This window comes from Hyla sarda, chromosome 10, assembly GCF_029499605.1.
Source record: "Hyla sarda isolate aHylSar1 chromosome 10, aHylSar1.hap1, whole genome shotgun sequence".
NCBI classification, from domain to species: domain Eukaryota; kingdom Metazoa; phylum Chordata; class Amphibia; order Anura; family Hylidae; genus Hyla; species Hyla sarda.
Window position 1 is genome coordinate 21,040,843 of NC_079198.1, and position 23,118 is coordinate 21,063,960.

The 23,118-nt window shown below is 42.0% G+C and overlaps 1 protein-coding gene across 7 annotated transcripts in view; it reads right to left on the reverse strand.

Annotated features, from left to right (window-relative positions):
• Positions 1 to 23,118, reverse strand: part of SHANK1 (SH3 and multiple ankyrin repeat domains 1) — a 518,963-nt gene that overhangs the window by 286,537 nt on the left and 209,308 nt on the right. For all 7 annotated transcript variants that reach the window (XM_056543605.1, XM_056543607.1, XM_056543608.1 and 4 more), the window contains one exon: positions 14,476 to 14,784. In XM_056543605.1, coding sequence (XP_056399580.1) covers positions 14,476 to 14,745 — 270 coding nt within the window. In that variant the 5' untranslated portion in view covers positions 14,746 to 14,784. The remainder of the gene's footprint in view (positions 1 to 14,475; positions 14,785 to 23,118) is intronic.

Consider the following 23,118-nt stretch of genomic DNA (forward strand, 5'->3'; position numbering starts at 1 on the left):
TGTGGCCCTTCAGTCATTTTATGCATGCACCTGTCGCTACTGGGAAGGGCGGCGATAGGCTGGAGAATTACCTCAGCATACTAGCCCTCAGCCTGGCATCACGAACTATAGGGTTAACATTAACCCCTCATCTACCGAAACAACACCCCAACTACCATACACCGCCCATGGGCTACCACAGTGCACATCTCCTTTGATTGGTTTAGAACAAATGATACTGCAATACACTTCTTATAGAATTACCCATGTCAGTGTGCCCACCCTACGAATGCTCAAACCAGTAGTTTTTATGCACCTGCAGTGCAACTATGATACAAAAAACATTGCCAGCTTTATGGTCCTATCTACTCTGATAGGACCATAACAGGATAGGAACTAATACTTCATCAGTCACTTTCTTTAGGAATTTGTTGGGGCCGGATGACATATTGCCCCTCCCCTACCTATTGACGGGTTGTGCTCCTGCAACTTTATGATTAAAATACTCCTGCAAGATTGTTCCCTTCGAATGTCAACAGATCTGTTTTCGTGGGACTGTCTCATGGTCCTCAAAAAGAAAAGCTTGTAGAGATTTGCATAAAAAGAGGCGTTCTTGTGCTGATCTTGGGTGGAGATAGGGTGGGACTTAAAATGCCCCACCCTGGAGGATTGAAATGTTGGGGGGGGGGGGTATAAGTATATATTAGAAGATAGCTATCAATTTTATTTGGTGCATTGGTTAGAAAATACAGTGATGATGCATGGATCTCCAGGGTAGTACTGTATTAAGGATAATACACCAGCTAATGTTATTCTGGATATAACTTTACAATGGTGAAGGCATTTGAACTATCCAGAAGCTATGGGCATATTACATAAGGAAGCAAGAACGTGCCATAAAGCGAGGCATGAGTTCAGGAATAGAAATCGATGAACAGTGTTTGAAAACGGCTGCTGTTTGAAAAGGTTAATTATTAATAGCGCGGACACGTGGTGGAGGATAGCCTTGAGCGCTGGTTTGATTTACGGTACATTTTATATACTAGAGTTGCTTAATGGATTAGTGCAATCTCTAAATAATTCATTTCAGAAACAATTCTGTACAGTAAGACACAGTCAGCTGCTTATAAAACCATATTTCCATCTGAGGCCTTATGTACCAACATTTTAGGGGTGTACACATAGTCCCCATTGCTGTGCTGCTAAATGAAGATACATTTACTAAGGCGTGTGGCTCTTAGTAAATTCAGTGGACTGGAAATGGGGCGTACCAAAACGCAGCAGTTAGTAAATTCCCCCCATTGTTCTTTTACTATAAATTCATCCACAATGTAAGCACAGTTTTTTTTTAACAGGATAACAGGCAGGCTGTTGGCTGAAGTAGGGTGTCCTACAACGTAGGCGCTCCCATGGTATCTGGAGCTGGTCCATGTTATTCTAGCCTGTAGTAACTGAATCCCGGTAGAATCCAGTAAAGTTCTTCCTATAAAGGGAGTCTAAAAACTCCTTCACTACGTTCCAGTTTACTTGCCGAATAGGACTAGTTAGGGGAAGGTCTATAATCTTAGCAGGAACAATTTCGACCCCAAGCTCATTCAGAATTCTTAGCAGGAGCTGTAAGTGTCCGAGGCTGTCCTATGACACAATTCTCTCCTTTTCTCATGGACAAGCTGACTTTAACACCGAGAGGAAGCCTCAATACTTCCTCTCACAAGAGAGGCTAAATCTTGACTCTCCTTCTTTCCATCTCCTCTCAGAAAAGAGGCTGGACCACAGCCAGCTCCTGCTCCCCTCTTCCATTTGGAAGGTTCCTACCTCTATATGTGTTTGTATAGGAGTGGTATGATGCAGTTATAGTACTACGAACTGTAAAAAACATAGGAAAATGTTATAAAGTATTGCAAAATATGTCCAGACTAGTGTAAGAAGGAAATGTATACCATGAGGCCCAGTGGAAAAGCATCCCTTCTCCAAATATCAGGACCAGCTAAAAAAAAATTTGGGTGCCAAACTTTTTGGATGATTTTTCTTGCTGTCCAATTAAAATCTATGGCAAATATGAGCTCTTTGAGTATTTTGTCTCCCAAAGTCTACAGCAATTTTATCAATGCTATTCTTCATGGCCATGGAAGACATAGGGTACACACAGGGTTCTTGTAGGCCCAGTAATGTTTAGTATAAAAGATACAGGAGGACAGAAACCATTTTGCATGTTTTCACCGTACACCCATGCCACAGTACAGCATTACAAATCTTTCAGATGCCTACATTATGCCTACATTATTCTCTTACACAGATGGCAATAACATTTTAATAGTATATACTGTATAAAAATAGTCGCTCAGCCTTGTAGGGTTACAACAAAGCAGATGTCAATCAAAACTCAAGCAGCAAAAAGTCAAGGTGTAGAGCTCTGTTTCCAGCAAATACTGTCTGGAAAAGGAACAAAGAAAAAAATAACTATGGTTCAAGTATACTGATCCTTATATAAGAATTTAAACAATGAATACTTGGTCTGGTATTGCCATATATATCAAAATAAAGGTCTGTTAGGAGCACAGGCGTTAAAGTGCATTTCCAGTCTTTAAGGAGTAGTGTGGTGAGACTTTTTATGCTCCTATTGTTCCCGGGCTTCAAAAACTAAAAAAAGAAACATTAAAGGGATATTCCAGAAAAAAACTTTTCTTTTTTATATCAACATGCTCCAGAAAGTAAAACAGATTTGTAAATTACTTCAATTAAAAAATCTTTATCCTTCCAATAATTATCAGCTGCTGAAGTTGAGTTGTTCTTTTCTGTCTGGCAAAAGTGCTCCCTGCTGACATCTCTGCTTGTCTCGGGGACTGCACAGAGTAGAAGAGGTTTGCTTTGGGGATTTGCTTCTACTCTGGACAGTTCCCGAGACAGGTGTCATCAGAGAGCACTTATACAGTAAAGAACAACTAAACTTCAGCGGCTCATAAGTACTGAAAGGATTAAGATTTTTTAATAGAAGTAATTTACAAATCTGTTTAACTTTCTGGAGCCAGTTGATATATATAAAAAAAAGTTTTTTCGTGGATAACCCCTTTAACACCGATCCCCGTTATCAGTCTTCAGTTCTCCGGCACTGGTCTCCTTCCTACTTCCATGTGACCGGACCGTCACACGGAGGTCAGCGTATCGCCAGCCATAGATATGTCCCTCTTCAGCCGGTGATAGGCTGAGCGCACTGTCACATAAGGAGCCTGGGCCCCGCATTCTCCCTGCTGCCCAGGCTCCTTACATGACACTGCGCTCAGCCTATCACCAGCTGAGGTGGGAAATTTCTATGCCCAATACGCTGACTGCTGTGTGACGGTCTGGTCACATGGAAGTAGAAAGGAGACCGGGACCAAAGGACCGAAGACCGATAGCGCCACAATGGGGGAATGGTGGAAGGGGAGTCAATGTTTGTTTTTTACTTTTTGCAGCCTTGGCACAATAGGAGCATAACAAGTCCCACCACACTACTCCTTTAATATGTACTAAAGAGATTTCCCTGTTTTATGTGGATAAAGCTGACTAATCTACATCTCCTACTATTCCCTTTGCCTCCCAGACCCTCACCAATTGACAGAGTTGCATAGATGTATAGCATGATTGGGCCAGCAGTTCTACAGAAGGGGTAGGCAGTGCAAAAGAAAACATCTAAATTCCAGACCCAAATTTGAGTATCTGCCCTTGAGACAGGAGCAGATCACTGTCTACAAGCTAATGCCTGGTGCATCTGTAGACTGTCTAGTCTATGTTTAGACCAACTATTAGGCTTCCTTCAGACACACTTTTTAATAACCTTTTTAATGTCCTGAACAAATGTCAAAAAGTGCACACACACATTTACATGTGCATTTTTTAACGTGTTTGTTTCAACCTATAAAAGTATAGGAAAGGAAAAACGCCACCAGCTTGTAAGAGCACGCTCCATGTTAAAAAAAAAAAAAACTGCCATTGACCTAAAAGAGGCCACTCAAGAGGAAAAAACACCACAGGGTAGGGTGACACGTAAAGAATATGTAAAATACGCCACAGATCCGCCGGAGACCCGACCCATAGTGTGCCAAAAGCTGTGACCAAAAGCTAGGCCTTGGGTTTCTTTAGGACACCAGACACTCTCAGGTCTTGACTGTTCTATACTCAGCAAAGACTGGAACTCAAGGGAGCTAGCTAACTCCTCCCTTAGTTTATATATAGGAGGACTTTTGGGGGAGTCCTATAGGTCACTTCCAAGTCACCTGGTCACTGGCACCTTCCTTGGTTACAGTACTTCCGTCCGGCAGCCATATTGCCATAGCCCACTATAAAGGAAATATGGCTGCCGGCCGGAAGTACATCAGTGGTGCATCGCTGACTTCACATAAATTTAAACTTACGCAGAATGCTTGCAATTAGTTCTTGGTTAGTCCACCAGGCACATTTCTTCAACGTTACGTAGAACCTATAAAACAACAGTGGTACTTCCACAACCAATCACGACTTAATGGCAGATAGAAACAACATTATCACATGTGAGCTTTATCCTGGGAATTGGCCATCCCAGCCTTGCCTGATGGATTGCTTCCGAGGTTGCGACATATAGCGGGGACCATGTGACTGTGCCCCCTCTAAAGGACTGACTCTTGACAAGGTAACGTCAATAATGGTAGGACTCACAGTGACTACCATCTGCACTGCAGCAGCTTGTGCCACTAGGGGACAAAGTGTTGGTGCCTGTGTTGGGCCAGCCAAACCTCCTCCTCAGCAGGAGTAGGTCGAGGCACTTTAGTTGGTGCTCGATGAGCAAGCCAAACCTCCTCAATGCCAGGAGTAGGCCTGGGCACTTCTGCAGACTTTTTGCTTGTTCCTGGTTGGTATATGGGAGCCATGCTGGGCGCCTCGGGCAGGAACTCTTCTTCTTGATAGGTACCTTTAGCCTTAAAGGATAGTAAGCCAAAGGGGTCCGCATTCCAATCTTCAGACAGGAAATAGGCGAAATGAAGTTATGTCGGGTTCTTTGGTTTTCTCACAATTCTCACAAAATGACTGTTGACTCAGATTTTTCCCAGGTTGCAATGCGGCCGAGACCTGACTCACTAGTCAGCTGATGACAGGGAGCCTGTCTGCTTCAATAGGTGGAGAGATCGCTTGGTGGGAGAGAGATCAATCTGCAACTAATGCAACAGCTGTACGCACCCTGATTGGAAAACACAGGTCTTTTGAATGGATGCAGCTCATTTATGTTTCAATGGGTGGGGTGGCTGATGTGTGGGAGGGAGGAAAGTGGAATTGTGGGATTTGTAGTAAAAAAAAGAAAAGTTAAACAGGAAATACCAGTTCACAAAAAGCTAGCCACAGTGTTATGGTAATCTCACAACATAGCCATTTAGCCCCAAGACAAGCGCAGATCCTTCCTAAGCATGTCCATTACTGTCTGCCAGGTATGTACTAAAATCAGCTTGTGGTGGATAACCCCTTTGACCATTTGTAGGAACAATCACATAACCAGAGTCCTGAGGAGTGTGGGGCCAGGGGACTAGGTCTGAGTCCACCTGAAAAGGACCATAGATTGTACAGAAGGATACTGGGCCATCACTTGTTCTTTATAGCTGTAGGGCGGGCTCTCAGGAATATTTCTTCAGGTGGGCCCAGAGTACTTTAAGGTCCCCACACACCTTCAATAACTGTTCAGTGACTGCTCAACTGATGGTGATTTCTATTGTCCTCCCTATACACAAGTATGCAAAGAAAGAGGGAAATAAGATGCTGCCCTAAAGCTGATTATTGTTTCCCCCAACATCATCTCCCAGGTAGAGTCAGCATAACCCAATTTACATAATATCACCAGTCATGATAATATTGGAACGTTTGCCTAACTTTGCTCTTTTGTGTATGGGTACCCTTAGTCTGACACTATATACATCCATCGATGATGGTAGACATGCAAAAAAATTATTTTATGATTGTTCACTTTTCGGTTCATGTTCTTTTGCAATGTATTTTTCTTGTTCAATGTTTCCTGATCTGCCTAAAATGTCTTTGATGGAACCAAGAAAACTATTGTATTTACACCACCGTCCCCTAAAGTCTTAAGGATAGCCTTGGAAAATACAGTACTTGTGCAGCACTTTCTTATGAAAGCTGACATTCTCCTCTCTCTTCAGACAGTGTAATTTCCCACTTTTGGAGTATTCTTTTATCAGATGTAAATTGAACCACAAGTTCTCTATAAAAATAATGCATTATTGTAGTATTATCTCAGTGAGTGCTGTCCAAGTGTTTCCAAAAGGAGAGACACATTTCCGTGTTTGCTGTCAACTAAGTGCTCTTCAAAAAATTAGGTTGTCAAGTCTAAAAGGATATTAAAAAAAAAAAACAATGTGAAGCAGTATAACTAGGCATCCTTGGCTGCACCAAACCACAGTATATTGAGCTACTTGTGCAAGACAACAACCCAGATGTACTAAAACTGCCTCATTCTTAGTACAAACCTAGATGGAAAATCTTCAAATGCACCAGATTTATTAGGGTATGTTCACACTGCGGAATTCTCGCTGAACTCTGTGAGACTGCGACTGGAATTCCGCACAGTGAATGTTACCATCTGTGTGAATGGGTCTTCCGCGATACCTGTTCACACTGCGGAATTTCAGCGGTGTACAATTCCGCTGCTGAAATTGTTGCGCGCAAAGAAAGAACATGTTTATTCTTTGCGCAAAAGTCCGCGAACACTGCATAACCATCAATGATGACCGCACAGAGCCACACGGTCCTACCGCCAAGTATTTTCGCCGGGAGCCTGCCAGACGGAATCTCCACTCAGCGAGAGGAGATTCCGCAGTCTGCACATACCCTCACAGAGGCTTACGCTAGCCCTGATAAAAAAAAAAAACACACACAAATGCATTTACATTTTGCATTTTTATGTGTTTTTTTTTTAACCTATAGAGGTCTACGTGAGGAAAAACGGCACCAACTAGTGAGAGTATGCTGTGTGTTAGAAAAATGCCACTGACCCCAAAAAGTCAACCCAAGAAAGAAAAAAAAACACCATATGGCTGGGATTTCACTGGGTGTTTTTTATACTTGCTGTATGCCATTTTTTGGGGGCCAAAAAATGCTGTGGCCAAATGTTAGTAGGGAGAGTCAATAAGGAGATATGAAACTAAGGCTACATTTAGGGCTTGCCATACATGTAATGGTGTATTTTGCAGTAAAGTTGGCTGCCTAATCCCTCTCTATGTTGTGCAAATATAATCTTTTAAAGCTCCATGTATTATGATGCTCAAATAAGTGTCATATATTGACCAAATCCCATAACTTCCAGAACAATGTACTACAGTGCCACTACTGCCATACAGTGCTTAAATAATACAAACGTACAGATGGTCATGTATCAGAGGCTGTGTACCAGGTCAATTGGTGCATTTTGTGTCAGGACCCTCTGGGAACAGGACATAACGGTGCCCCTTCCAGCAGAGATCCTCCTAAGGTACCAGCAGGTACAACCCCTAAGGCCAGCCCTAGCATAGGTTTACTTAACACATGTTGTTTGTGGTGGATAGGTCTAGACCAGTGGTCTCCAAACTCTACAACCACAACTCTACTGCTATACCTCATAGCATGCCCAGACAGCCAATGGATGAACAGCTTGGAGACCACTAGTCTAAAGGTGGCCATACACATATGATAGTTGTTGGACAAACGCTTACTTGGTCAACTATCTCTCATACACTTCCACTTCACCTCAGACCAGTGTTCGTGTTCAAAATGGAGAAATGGGGGTTAAAGGGGTACTCCAGTGGAAAACTTTTTTTTTTTTTTATGAACTGGTGCCAGAAAGTTAAACAGATTTGTAAATTACTTCTATTATAAAATCTTAATCCTTTTAGTACTTTTTAGCAGTTGTATGCTACAGAGGAAATTCTTTTCTTTTTGAATTTCTTTTTTGTGTTGTCCACAGTGCTCTCTGCTGACACCTCTGTCCATGTCAGGAGCTGACCAGAGCAGCATAGGATTGCTATGGGGATTTTCTCCTGCGCTAGACAGTTCCTGTTACGGGCATCTGGTGTCAGCAGAGAGCATTGTGGACAACACAAAAAAGAAATTAAAAAAAGAAAGATTTTCCTCTGTAGCAAACAGCTGCTAAAAAGTACTGAAAGGATTAAGAATTTTTAATAGAAGCAATTTACAAATCTGTTTAACTTTCTAGCACCAGTTCACCGGACTTAGGTAGTTGAAATTTAACATACACGACCCTTCTGTCCTCCAACACCATCTGTTGACGGAACAGTCAGATGGCCCTCAATACACATTAGATGGTCTACTACCCCTAGACTATTGCGCCAGGAATGAGTGAAGACTTCGACACATGTTAGTTCTGTCTATCATATTCACCTTAAAATTTTTATGAAATAACTTATATGTAAGAAATACATAATGAGTTTCTATTTTAAGGCACTCGACAAGATTTTTTTCCATATCCAGAGCCTAATAACTTGTCACGATCAACTCAAATATTCCAGTAATAAAACAAATGGTTCCATCCCTGCAGCAAAAATTAAACACCTAACAAAAGTTTCCAACGTCACGTCCTAAAGTGCTGTATCTCCTGATCGCTCCCCGTAGCACCCGGCGTACAGTAAAGCACAGGATTTAATGAGAGGTGGACTCTGAGAGGCCGAAGGGAGCCGCCGCGCTGATTTGATTTTGTTTGTGCTGAGTAAGAGATTAATCATAACTTACGGGTAATGACCCCCCTGGAGACCTCATAATAACATAAGGAGGGAAATTGAGGAGGAATTAGAGACTGGGAACTGAAAACCAAGCTATATTGGCTATCCCACATGAGCAGTCCACCCCTTAGAAAGTTGCTATTAAGCCGACCTCAGCTCATTTAATATAGAATTGTGTGATGAAATGGGCCCAGGGTCTGTCTACGGTGGAAGATTTGTAGTTGTCACATTATTTTGTCTCATAACGTAGAACATAGTAAGCAAAACCGTTAGGCCATTATGTATAGCACTTGGCAGGCCAGTGACTACCCACGGCGAGCTAATGGAGCAAGACAGATGATGGAGTGTGGACAAGCATGTGGTGGCTAATACCAGCAGTTTAGGAGTAGAATTATTGTATGATCATTGTTCTCGAACTGAGAGGACACAAGGACAAGGGTGTTCGGATAAAGACCAACTTTCATTATGATTGGAACTTGAGCAGGCATCCTCCACCCCCCTTAAAAGGGTGAGAAAATATAAGGCTAGGTCCACAATTCGTTAGTGCTTCCATCAGAAGTATCCAATGTCATCCTGCTGAAAAAGGAGATGCAGATGTATACTGTAACAGAGGGCAACGGATGCCATTCCTTTCATTGGCCCAACAGAGTCACTGAGTGAGTCACTTTGTGGTGTATCCAAGGTCTGCTGCATTGTCCAGACTGCTTATAATAGCATATACATCCACCAACAAAGTAACTAGGTGACTCCGGCCTGACAATTGAAATGAATGATATTAAAGGGGTTCTCCACCATGAGGTGATTTTAGTATGTACCTGGCAGACAGCAATGGACATGCTTAGGAAAGATCTGCGCTTGTCGGGGCTAAATGGCTATGCTGTGAGATTACACAATACAGTGGTTAGCTTTTTGTGAACTGGTATTTCCTGTTTGAGTTTTCTTCTTTTGCCTACAAATCCCATAATTCCATTTTCCTCCTTCCAACACATTAGCCACCCCACCCATTGAAACATAAATGAGCTGCATCCATTCAAAAGACCTGTGGTTTTCAAACAGGGTGCCTACAGCTGTTGCATTAGTTGCAGATTGATCTCTCTCCCACCAAGCGATCGCTCCACCCATTGAAGCAGACAGGCTCCCTGTCATCAGCTGACTAGTGAGTCAGGTCTCGGCCGCATTGGAACCTGGGAAAAATCTGAGACAACAGTCATTTTGTATGCTGGTAAAAATAAATATTGGGGTGAAAATCACAGAAGAATTGTGAGAAAACCGTCACACACAGGTACAGAGACTATATTATGGACTACACTAACTTTACAGCCCCTGTAGCATAGTCAAATTAAAAAAAAAATCCTGAAATACCCCTTACAGTATACATCGGCATACCCTTTTCGAGATGCTGACTGATATGTTAGATGAAGCACTAACACAGAGTGAAGTAAAATGACCTTTTCACTCCAAATCTGCATCTCTTGATGCTGCAGCTTTCAATGTAAACTAAATGACTGAACACAGTTCCAAATCTGCATCATTAAATATGCGCAGAATACTGTATGTGTGAATAGATCCTTAATGGGGTACTCCGCCCCTAGACATCTTATTTATAAGAGGTCTGATTGCGGGGGTCTGGCCGCTGGGGACTCCTGTGATCTCAGCTATAGCACCCCAGACATCCTATGCCAGTCACGCCCCCTCCCATAGACTTGCATTGAGGGGGCGTGGCAATGATGTCACGAGCGGGGTGTGACTATGATGTCACGAGCCTCCAGCGTTGCACCCAATGCTCTAAACGAACGCCGGGTGCAGCAGGGAGTTCACGGGGGTCCCCAGCAGCGGGACCCCAGCGATCAGACATCTTATCCCCTATCCTTTGGATAGGGGATAAGAAGTCTAGGGGCGGAGTACCTCTTTAAGCTCATATTCTGAATTCTCTGGCTGTAACTTATCTCCACAAGAACAAAAGAATTAAGGAGTTGAAATCCAATCCTTCTCTTCCCCGACATCTGCCAGCAGGGGGGGAAGGTGGGAGACTCCCATACACATTAGGTGGTCATCCAGTTTGCCCAATTTGGCAGGTTTAGCCAACACATGTCTAACATGTCTGGGCTTGGCCAAACATTTGTGTGTTTGGAAACGAAGGAGAGGAGGTAGGTCACTGATTTGGTGACAGCTTATTTCCCTACGAACAAAATAATTTGGAAGTTGAATTTAAACATGCCTGATCATTCCCTCCCCCGACATCATCTGTCTGAGCAGAGTTGGGAGGTTCCAATTGATCTGGTTCCACAAAAATATACAGGGTCGACAGGAACATGTCAAATATGTCTAGTCACATAGGGGCTTTAATATGTCTATTAATGTTTTTTTTTGTGTTTTTTTTTTTTTTTTTTGGTGGAAAACAATTGTTTTCCAATCAACTGGTGCAGGAAAGTTAAACAGATTTGTAAATTACTTCTATATAAAAATCTTAATCCTTCCAGTACTTATCAGCTGCTGTATACTCCAGAGGAAGTTGTGTAGTTCTTTTCAGTCTGACCACAGTGCTCTCTGCTGCCACCTCTGTCCATGTCAGGAACTGTCCAAAGCAGAAGAGGTTTTCTGATTTGCTTCTACTCTGGACAGTTCCAGACATGAACAGAGGTGTCAGCAGAGAACACTATGGTGTGACTGGAAAGAACTACACAACTTCCGCTGAAGAATACAGCAACTGAAAAGATTAAGGTTTGTAAATAGTTGATATGAAAACATTTGTTGTCCTTTGGAGTACCCCGTTAATAGAGAGGGAAGTCCATGGGTATAAAGAGCTTGTTCACCATTTGAACTTCAGCACTTCACAGATAAGTGATTAGCTGCTGGTTTCAATCTGTTAACAAATTTACAATTTTTCATTACAGTGTAATTGTCATTTAAAAAAATTTGAAAAAGAAACTGCATTTTTTTAGATTAACCCTTCAGAGTGGTGACAATGTGATTTTAGTGCTCGCACTGATGTTACTGAGCTCCTGAGGACCCCCTCCATAGTTAATAGCTATTTCTTATTCCCACTATAGCAGTTGTGGGACCGGAGCTGGACTGTTGGCAGTAGTAGACACACAGGACCTGCTCCTTTAGTTGCCAGTCTATTCACCTCACCTCACAGCACCGCACCTTCTCCTTACTGCTATGCCATGGACTAGTGCTTGTGAAAGCGTTGGTGCTGGGTTGATAATTTACACAGTGCAGTACTATGGATGGCATTTGTGGAGGGAGAAGCAGTTACTAATGCACTGGTTTTGCAAGGTCCTATTTGAGCAGAAATGAAAAAGAAAAAAACAGCAGCACAGCAAGGAAGGGGTTACACAAATCACTGACACAGCTGCTGCTGTGGTGAGAGGAAAGTCTTATTTAGCATGAACGTTGTGGATCCTCTGGAGGATGCCAACAGCATGCAAGCATGTACCCTCTCTATCCTCTTTTGCAGAGAGCACATAATAAGCCTCTCCCCCAATTCCTGTAATCCGTCTCACTGAGTCTGTTCCTAGAGAAATTTTTGAATCTAACAACAGGCAAAGGAAAATAGATTACAGGAAAGGGAGACACCTAGTGGTCAAGACTTTAAAGCTGTGTTTTCTGAGTAGGGAGTAATTTTTGGTAAATCAATTGACAAACACATATTAGGAATTGCATAGACTATCACATGGAGGGAAGGTGTTTAAAACAATAGATTTTATCTTAGAATATAGAAGAGGAGAGAGAGGGGCTTCAGTCTGAGCTATCAGCTGACAGAATGGCATTGACCACCTTGCTTTTAAGTATTTACTTATGTGAATGCAGATGTAAAAATGTGGAAAATTGTGTAAATAAAAACCATTTGCAAATATGGTTTCTTAAAATGTACTTGTTAAAGTATATCCAATGCAAAAAAAATGGGTTCAAAGATTTCCATAGCCTTTTAATGCCAAGTTCCTCTAGTTGAATGTCAAATCAATATTGAGCTGTGAAGGAGAAGCATCTTGGCAGCGGTGAGGTGTCCGTCCCGGTCTCAGCTGGTCGTATTAAATCAATTTAAAAATAGATCACTCTTTACAATGAGAGTCAAGTATATTTAGAAATAGTCCACAGTAAGAATTATGTAAATCCGGAATATTCTGACTGGAATAGTCAGTACATTTCCAGCAAACAGAGCTCTAGTATAACTTAGGCCTGAATACATCAGCAAATGCAAATGATAAGTTTTTGTTTCACAATGATCGATAGACTATAAATTGTGTTAGTAGAGATCAGTTCTTGGCTTGAGATCAATATATGTATAAATAAACACATTTCTTTAAGATGTCCTGCAACCTGAGTTGGAGTGGCCCACTAGAGTACTGGAAGATCTTCCGGTAGGCTCTGGTTTGGACACAATAATAGGTCCCCCAGAAGAATGTAGCCCCATTTAGAGGTAGCTAAAGGCCCTTTTACATGGGCCGATTATCAGGCAAATGAGAGTTCTTAGGAACCTGCGATCAGCTGATCAGCCATCATCTGTTGGTTGGTGGGATCTGTTGTAAGGCCGATAAAATCGTTATCGTCCACCCATCGCCCAATGTAAACAGGTGAAGTTTGGCCTATAATGATACATTGGGAAGGCCGCATGAACGTTCCAGCAATGGTTTGTGAGGTACGGCTGAACGATTAATGGAGTCTTATAAAGGCTCAGTAAACAAGTGCCAATCAGTGATACCTGTGTAAAAGGGGCAATGACTTTCCATTAGGGTCTATTTTTTATTAAATGATTGACACATAACCCATTAGACCTTATTAAAAGGGTAGTCCCTTCTCAAAAGGTTATCCTCTATCCACAGAATGATGGATAACAAACAGAATGGTGGGGGCCAACTGCTGGCACCCTTACAAATCCCAAGAAAGGATGTGAAATGTTCTCCAGGAATGAGTGAGGTGCACTGCGCTGCCAGTGCTGCATTAATTCTCTATGGGGCTTCCTAACATTGTCAAGCGTAGGGCTCGGCAATGCTCAAAAGCTGCATAGAGAATGAACAGAACGCTGGCCATGCATGTGCGGTGCACTTCATTTATTCCAGGGGAACATTTTACGTCCTTTCTCAGTCAGACCCCACCAATCAGCTTATTTTTCCTTGTTGTGGGGATAGCGGATAGCTTCTTCACATTGGGAATATGCCTTTAAAGGGGTACTCCGCTGCTCAGCGTTTGGAACAAACTGTTCCGAACGCTGGAGCTGCCACTGGGAGCTCGTGACATCATAGCCCAGCCCCCACATGACGTCACACCCCCTCCCATAGACTTGCATTGAGGTGGCGGGGCTTGACATCATGTGGGGGCTGGGCTATGAGGTCACAAGCTCCCGGTGCCAACTTCAGAGTTCGGAACAGTTTGTTCCAAACGCTGAGCAGTGAAGTACCCCTTTATTAATATGTCCAGGGTGTACAATGAGAACAAGAAAGATTACAATAGAATAAAAAAATGGATATGTATATGTTCCATATAGAGGGACCCTCAGAATCATCTCTTCTAGTGGGTCCACGGAATATCAGTCAAGCACGGTGAACAACAAAGTGCCAGTCCTCTCTAGGATAAAATAACTTTCCTAACATTAAAAAATGCTCCCATAAACTAAGTTTTTTCGCAAACCACTGCTTTATACTGATTGTTATATCAAAAGGACAACTAGACTGGTGACATTATTCAGAGACATGATTGTCCTTTAGATGTACATGCCTATAATATCATGCCAATATATCTTTCCACGTCATTCTCATTTGCTTACTGTTTGATGGAGGTCAGGGATACCAATACGAAAGACCATCATACTGAAATTGGAATCGTCGGGAACCGACATGGATCTCTCCTTTATTCTCCTTGCTGCTACCGAAGAAGCTGAAAGAGGGTTGGGGCTAATTTTGCTGGTGGCAGAAGTGGGATTGTTTTTCCCTCCAGGGACGGTGCCCTCTCTGGAGCTGTCTGAGTCCGACTCTCCCCCAGGATATTCGGAGATGCTCCTCCTCTCCTCCTCGCTTGATACGGGACTCTGGGGCATTGTCAGGAAGGCGGAACCACAGCAGCATTACAGGGCCAGCTGGGGGACAAGAAGAAACATTGTACTTATTAGTTACATTTAAACTAAATATTTTAGACAATTTTGCTGTCATCATGTTTATCGTACAACTAGATATTAAATGCTTTTACCCATGGCCGGTTGATATTAAATGCTTTTACCCATGGCCGGTTGCTTTATCTTGTATTTAATATCACCCCCTTATGTACAGATGTGTCCACTCTTAACTTTTCTTAAATTCCATTAAGGATTTCTATTTTGCAGGATACAAAATTGGTACATTCTTCTGCCATCCAGTAACAAATGTATACATTCATTTTTTTATTTTATTTATTTTTTTACATGGAAGCCTATGGGTAACAGATGACCAAGGGGGTGTGGCATTCATTGGAGACATCAAACACACGTATACAGTGCTGTTTAACATGAAAACCTATGTGCATAGGAAGGCACCTAATGGGGCATCTTTCACAAGTATTCAGTATTTTATTTTCTACAAGCGACCCAGTCTTATCTTCTGCCACTCATCTTAGGGAATGTCAAGCCAAGATCAAAGGTAGGAAATATCTGCATGGTGTAACACTAGCTAAAAAGAAAATGAATAGAAATATCTAGTAATAAGATATAAAGCACAAAGCACCCGGTATCTTTGTCAAGCAGGAAATGTATTTATTCCATAATAGGGTACAGCAAACAAGGGAGTGGACAGGTACAGCAGAGTGGGGGGGGGGTTGGATGAATGACCGTGCTGTGCACGCAGGGCTCAAGTCCTGTAGGAACGCCTTGGAAACGGAGTTCCTGCACTTATTCCACAGCAGAAACACTGTTTCCATTATCAGGATTCCTGAAGGACCAGCCTTTAAGGGAAAATCTTGGGTGAGTTCCCACACTTTTTTCCAAGGACTTGACCCCTGCGTGCGATATGTGTGTGTCATGGTCCGTTGCAGGTGCAGCAGAGTAGGGGAAGTATCGGGCATCGGACTGTGCCGCGCACGTATAGCCGCACATGAAGCGACATGTGCGCAGCATGGTCCATTGCCTGAGACTCCCCCCCCCCCCCCCCACTCTGTTGCACCTATCTGCTCCCCTGTTTGCTTAATATGAAATAAAGAAGTTTCCTGCTTGACAAAGATACCTGGTGAGTGTTCTGTGCTTTATAGTATCTCTATGTGAGCACCCGAGGAGGGTATCATTTTATGGGACTGCTTTAGGAGTTCTATATAAAGTTGAAGAGTAGAGAGGTCCAGTGTAGTGATGAGCGGCATAGGCCATATTCGAATTCACGATATTTCGCGAATATATGGACGCATATTCGTCATATATTCACAAAATTTGCATATTCACAATATTCGCAGCCTTTTTTTTACTATGCGCCATAGAATTTGCATGCGCATTCACCATAAAATTTGCATGCGCAATATCGTGTGATAAAACAGTTAAAAGAAAGGAGGGATCAATATGCGTGAAAATTAGCATATGCGAGGAAATTGAAGCTCTGTGTATGTTAAAGAGCCAGAGGACCTAAATAGCCTAATATGTAGATTTATGGGAAAATAATCTATAACATTTGTTGGGAGCGGTTTGGAGCAATCTAATGAGACAACTCCTTTAAGGCAATTTGTACAGAGCCAGGATGGGTATGTTGTTCTGGAAAAGGAAACCTGGAGGACATTTCAAAATTCCTCCTCAAGGGTTGGTGGGGTTAGGACGCAAAGGGGTTGTACCATGATGACAACCCCTATCCAAATGTGCATATGGGTATTACATTGATGTCCATTAATCGTACAGACATAATTCCTGGCTGGCCAAAGCTTCTCCCGGCATAATCAGCTGACTGCTGATGAAGGGACACAGGGGCATCACCTGATCATCTCTGGTGCCCACACCTCTCTTCTGTAAATATGGGGGAGATTTATCAAAACCTGTGCAAGGGAAAAGTTGTTCTGTTGCCCATAGCAACCAATCAGATCGCTTCTTTCATTTTTAAGAAGGCCTCTGCAAAATTAAAAAAGCGATCTAATTGGTTGCTATGGGCAACTGGGCAACTTTTCTTTTGCACAGGTTTTGATAAATTGTGCGTAACTTAGTTTTAACTTTTCAACAGCCCGAAACCATCAAGAACTAAAAAATAAAAAAAATGTACAAAACAAATCCAATAAAACATTACATTGTGCTCCTGACATAAGAAAACACTATTACCTCTAACACAAATCAGGATAAATGTATAGTTTTCATAACATAAGCATACAATTAAAAGCCCAGGTTAATTTCATTTTCTTTTCACTTTTTCCATTTAGATCTCTTTTGGATTTCTTTAGAAAATTTAGGTCTCCTTCAAAGCACTTCTGACTGTCTTACTGTGTAAAAGTAATTTAAAAGTAAGGACGGCTGCCCACATTTCTCCTGCCATTACTTTAAAGTGTTGTAAGAAACATGGAAGAAAGAAAAATTAAAACATAACTCCTCGACAATGATCTGTTTTGAAATGTTGCTCGGCAGGATATCTTTAAATCAAATTATCATACTTATATTTATATGTTCACTGGGCTTTTTTTTTTTTTTTTTTTTTTTAAAGCCGAATGTTCTATGCAATGTCTTGTTCTTATGGCAACATCTTTGGATTCCTCGAGTATACGCGTGTACTTTTCTCAAAAAAATCTAGCAGCATGGTGCACAATCCAGAAGATGTAAGAAAACCTAATAATGGGACATTCTATTCAACTGCAAATGTCTGAAACATATTGTATAAATAAGAGCGGTCCTATGTAGAATGCAGGTATCCTCATTTGTTGCACAACCTACAAGGGCAGCTATGGGAAATATTTTGGTGGTGCTGGATACACCCTTGCATTTTCTTACTGGGATTCCTATTATGCAATTATGAATACCGGTGGTAAGTAACTATAATATAGTAGCCATTATATAGTTTTATGCATCGGGCTTGGGGCCCTACTCACTGTCTCGTGACTTTGTAGAATTGTCCATTTTAATTTTTTACACTTACCCACATGTAGACTGTCTTCCCATATTCTGAATAATTTGCCCAGTCCATACGCCTAAAGACCCATTTTGGCCAATTTTAATTTTTTCAGTTTCGTTTTTTTCCCCCCTCCTCTCCTTTGATTTTTCCATCCACAGACCCAAATGAGGGCTTGTTTTTTGCATGACCAATTACACTTTGTAATGAGACCTTTCATTTTCTCATAAAATGTGCCGCAAAACCCAAAAATTATTATTTGTGGGCAGAAATTTATAAAGAAACTGCAATATCTTAACCCAACAATATCCAACCTAAGCTTGTGTGTGACTAACAAACCATGTATGTATGGTGACAAATGTTTGGTTTCTCAGCTCACCCTTGAAAATGGCTTTTAGATCAAGGAACTGTAAAAGGGTACTGGATTTATTGACAGTAAAATCCAAATTTTTGGGAGTTGGACACTTTTTTCCTGTTACTGCGACCAAAATCGTGGAACATAAGTGAAAAGTCCAACTGTCCTTCCCACAATCGCTAGGATCATAAATCAGTACGAGATGGACCTGCAGTCTGTAGCACAGCAGAGCTAAGAAGCTCAGATGCAGCCAGGTGGTGCAGACTTGAGTAAGATCAGTGGTCTCCAAACTGTTGAACTCCAGATGTTTTAAAACTACATCTCATACTGGGAGTTGTAGTTTTAAAACATCCGGAGGCCCACTCATCTAGAGTGTTAAAAACTATATTATTAGTATCATCACCTCGACAATGTGACTAAATTTAGTTTCCCAGGCAGCAATTCAAATGTTGACAATAAGCTTCAAGGATAAATGCAATAAGAGGGCACAGACTGATTTATACACAACATATACGAGACATCATGTTTTATATAAATATATGTGAGGTCAGCCTCATCAGTCAAAACAATAGATCAGTCGGTAGCAACACTCGGTAGTCACCTCGACACACGGCCAGTCAGCGTGATCACAGAAAGTGACAGAAAATGATATACTTCTTATAATAAGTCACCAAGTCCCAATGCAACTATTAGGCTGTCTTAATATATTTTTTCCATATAATTTATGGAGTAACGTTGGAAAGACTCAATTGAGTGTTCTAATAACGGAATGGCTCATGTTCTGCACCCAGAAGCAAATGTGGAGCAAAATCTAAAACATTGTCCTGTTATAATTTACATGTACTTCTCCAACTAGTCTTGTGAAATTGTTTTGAAAGCTGAATACCTTCTTATAGAGGGTAGAAGGTCCTATGCTGAAGGTTATGAGGCCCATCTTTGAGCTGGTTCATGATATAGTACTATTGCTTCCTTTTTTCATGTGCTTTAGAACCATTAAAACATGCGTCTCTACTTCCGGGAAGGTCTATGCTTCCATGACTTTTCCCTCCCATTAAATCAGATATTTTTTTATCTTAAATTTATATGTTGGTACTGTGAAATTACACTCTGGGATTAGCTCTAGGGATCTCCCCTTTGGTCAAAGAGACATGTATTTTCTTCATCAAGCAGGTCCACAACAACTTCAAGCAGTCTGACCCTTGGTCAGGTTTATTGGGAAAAGGTTTCATGACAAAATAAAACATAATTTACAGAGGAGCAAACCAAAAACCTAGTCCGTCTAGCCTCTGACTACACATTAGGCTGGGTTCACACTACGTTTTAAGCAATACGGGACTGTATACGGCTGGCGGGAGCGAAAATCGGGTGCTCCAGTATTCCAGCCGTATCCAGCCCGTATGTAATGCATTTCAAGGAGACAACCGGAGTCAAACGTTGACTCCGGTCGGCTAATTTTTTTACCCGTATACAGTTCTCTAAGGAACCTAAAACCGTGGTAGACCACAGTTTTAGGTCCGGTGGGAAAACCGCATATGGGGAAAAAATTAGCCGACCAGAGCCAACGTTTCACTCCGGTTGGCTCAATGAAATGCATTACATACGGGCCAGATACGGGAGTGCCTGGTTTTCGCTCCCCCCAGCTGTATACGGTCCCGTATTGCTTAAAACGTAGTGTGAACCCAGCCTTAGTCACTTCCCTCACTATCTACTGGACAGCTAGTCTCCGCCAGCTCAAAAACACAGATTCCTGCCACCTTTAAAGGGGTATTCCAGGAAAAAACTTTTTTTTATATATATCAACTGGCTCCAGAAAGTTAAACAGATTTGTAAATTACTTCATTACACGTAAATTACACGTATCTCGGGAACCGCCCAGTTTAGAAGAGGTTTGCTATGGGGATTTGTTTCTAAACTGGGCGGTTCCCGAGACAGGTGTCATCAGAGAGGACTTAGACAGAAAAGAACAACCTTAACTTCAGAAGCTCATAAGTACTGAAAGGATTAAGATTTTTTAATTGAAGTAATTTATAAATCTGTTTAACTTTCTGGAGCCAGTTGATATATAAAAAAAAGTTTTTTCCTGGATATCCCCTTTAACTCACAGTTAGCATTTGTCTTTTAAGCCCAGCCACTTGCTGAGTGCTCCGCCAGAGAACCACCGCTCTCATTCAGAGAGTCCATCTCCCACTGGAAGCTTCATAAAGTCAACTCATGTGTCCGCCACAGGCCATGCTGTGTCCACCTGGGAATGGACACGGTGTCTCCCCCCCCCCTACAGCCACTTCTATCTAAGGGAGAGCCCAGATTACACTGTCTAACTTCCTTATATGACTTTTCCCCTGGGCTCATTACTCATGCAGCAGGTGGAAGACTCTGTCAGACTAGGTGAGTGGAAGCACCCTTTAACTGCCTGAGTGTCACAGTACCTATAAATGATACCTATCTGCCACTTATTTTTCTCAATGTTTGCTGCTTGACTGTCTTTTTAGCTTAAGTCATATAAAGGGAAGTTATCATTGCTTGCTGCTGGAACACCAGTCATCTGGGTGGTCCCTTGTGGCTTGTCCCCACCCCAATGGCCCATTAACCTGTAGTCATGTGTCCTATCAGGACACGTGGACATCATAAGGTGTTCTATAAGTCAGAACCACAAACTTCTCTCCTGTTCTGGTGGACCTAAGTAATTCTTTCTGTTACAAGTTATAACACATTCATCCTGCAGCGGCTGTGGCTTTTCTAGACAAAATAAGCTATTTACCAAGGAGCCCAGGAGCAAGACAGCCGATCACCTTGGCAGATGTATTTGTAAAAAGGGATATCTTCAACGAGTTAAACCTTTCAAGGAAGAGCTTTGATCTGGCTACAGAATAACTGCATTGCCTACAGGGAATCAGAGGTAATCTAAACTCCTGTCTTGTGATTGGTACAGAGCGCTCTGCCTCTTCTGATTGGCTCCTGTGTATAAACATAAGCCCACCACAAGCTCCATTGATGGAGAGCTAATATTGTTGAAAACAAGTAAAAAGTGACGTCGTTTGACATAGTTGGTGAGGTTGGAAAAAGACATCCGCCCATCCAATTTAGCCTATGATACTGTAGTGTTGATCCAGAGGAAGTAACGTATAAAGTATAAGACTACTAAAAACTAGTGAAGAATATATTATTTACACATGTACTTAGGTAAAATTGCCTTAAAGGGGTTATCCAGGAGTAGAAAACAGAGCTATTTTCTTTCAAAAACAGCTCCACATCTGTCCCCAGGTTGGGTGTGGTATTACAACTTGGGTCCATTCACTACAATGAAACAGGGCTGCAGAACCACATACCAACTGGAAAAAACAAAATCTACTTCCTCCAAGATTTATGAATCCACCTGAAACTGAAATTTAGGTTATTTATTTGTTATAGTTCTGTAAAAGGATAGGACATACATTACAGCTCGCTGGTTCAGGCCTTTTATGAGAAAATACATTATGGATTAAAAAAAGAGATAAAAGCAAACTAGGATAGAAAGGAAGAAATAAAAAATTGCATTGAGAAGCAAATTCAATACAATAAAGTATGTATTCTTTGTCTATTTGGTCATTGGTTACGTCTGTGAATAGGAAGTAAGAAGCATTAACCGAAATATAATTGGCTTTGAAGTTGTAAAAGGAGAACTCCCACATAGTCACTGTTAAAGCCCATCATTATTTCCTACTCAATGTCTTCCCCAAGCCTCCCTCTTGGGATACAGATAGCGTGTTTATAATCTTATTTAGGTCATTTTTCTGTGTGTATGGTTGTTATATACTCTGAAGATGCATGCTTTGCAACATCTGCAAGGCCACAGTTTGAGACCACTGCTCTAAAGCTATGGCCCTGCTTAGAAGACTATAATATAGGGAGATTTATCAAAATCAGTGCAGAGGAAAAGTTCCCCAGTTGCCCAAAGCAACCAATCAGATCGCTTCTTTCATTTTTCAGAGGCCTTGTTAAAAGTGAAAAAAGCAATCTGATTGGTTGCTATGGGCAACTGGGGAACTTTTCCTCTGGACAGGTGTTGATAATGTAATGTCCCAGTACAGGACATGGTCCTGTACTACCCTTAGGCCCTGTCAGGTTGAGACCCTCAGTGCCCTGGGGGCTCCCCTGCAGGGTCTCCCCCTGCTGTTTCCAGAATGTTGTGTATACTGCTTTAATGTATAGACAGGATCATAATGTATAGATAGAGCAAAGGACATGTGAGAGGTTGTCTCAAGGACCTGTAAGTCTGTCACATGTTATGTTATGCAGTCACATGATTTGTTGTTACATGTTCTCCCAGAGAGCACCAGCTTAACCTATGACCCGCAGCTTGACTAATGGGCTTAAGTCCAGCCCCGGACTATATAAAGGGGCGGCCATTATGCTTCTTTCTCTTCTCTTCCTTTACTGAGAACCAGCCAGTACAGATGTCTCAGTGCTAGTGATCAGCATCTGGAAGGCCGCAAAGCTACAGTCATTCCAGTAAGTCAAAAGTCTATGTCTGCTGTCACTACAAGTAGTCAAGTCCTGCATATAGTCAAGCCTCAATATAATTGTCTCAAGTCTATTACAAGTATAATTGGTCCCAGCAAGCTGCGAGGTCCTTCTGTGTTCCTGGCCACCTCTCTGGGAATCTGGCCTAGCTGTGAAGATAATACCATCTGTCTTAAACTCAGTAAAGCCTCTGTTAAACCATAACTAGTTGTGGACTCCCCTTTCCTTAACTAGCCATTGGAATAGCGGAGATATCGTTCATGTGGTTCAGGTACCAAAAAACACTCTGGCATCACGAACACTAGGGGTTAATAACATCCTGCCCCCGGGGTAAATCACATCTGATCCCACCACCTACACCGATACACCGGTGGTCCACCACAATAAATCTCCCCAAATATCTTCTAAGCAGGGCAATAGCTATAGAGCAGCCGTCTCAAACTGTGGCCCTCCAGGTGTTGCAAAACTTCAACTCCCAGCATGCCCGGACAGCCAATGGCTGCCCGGGCATGCTGGGAGTTGA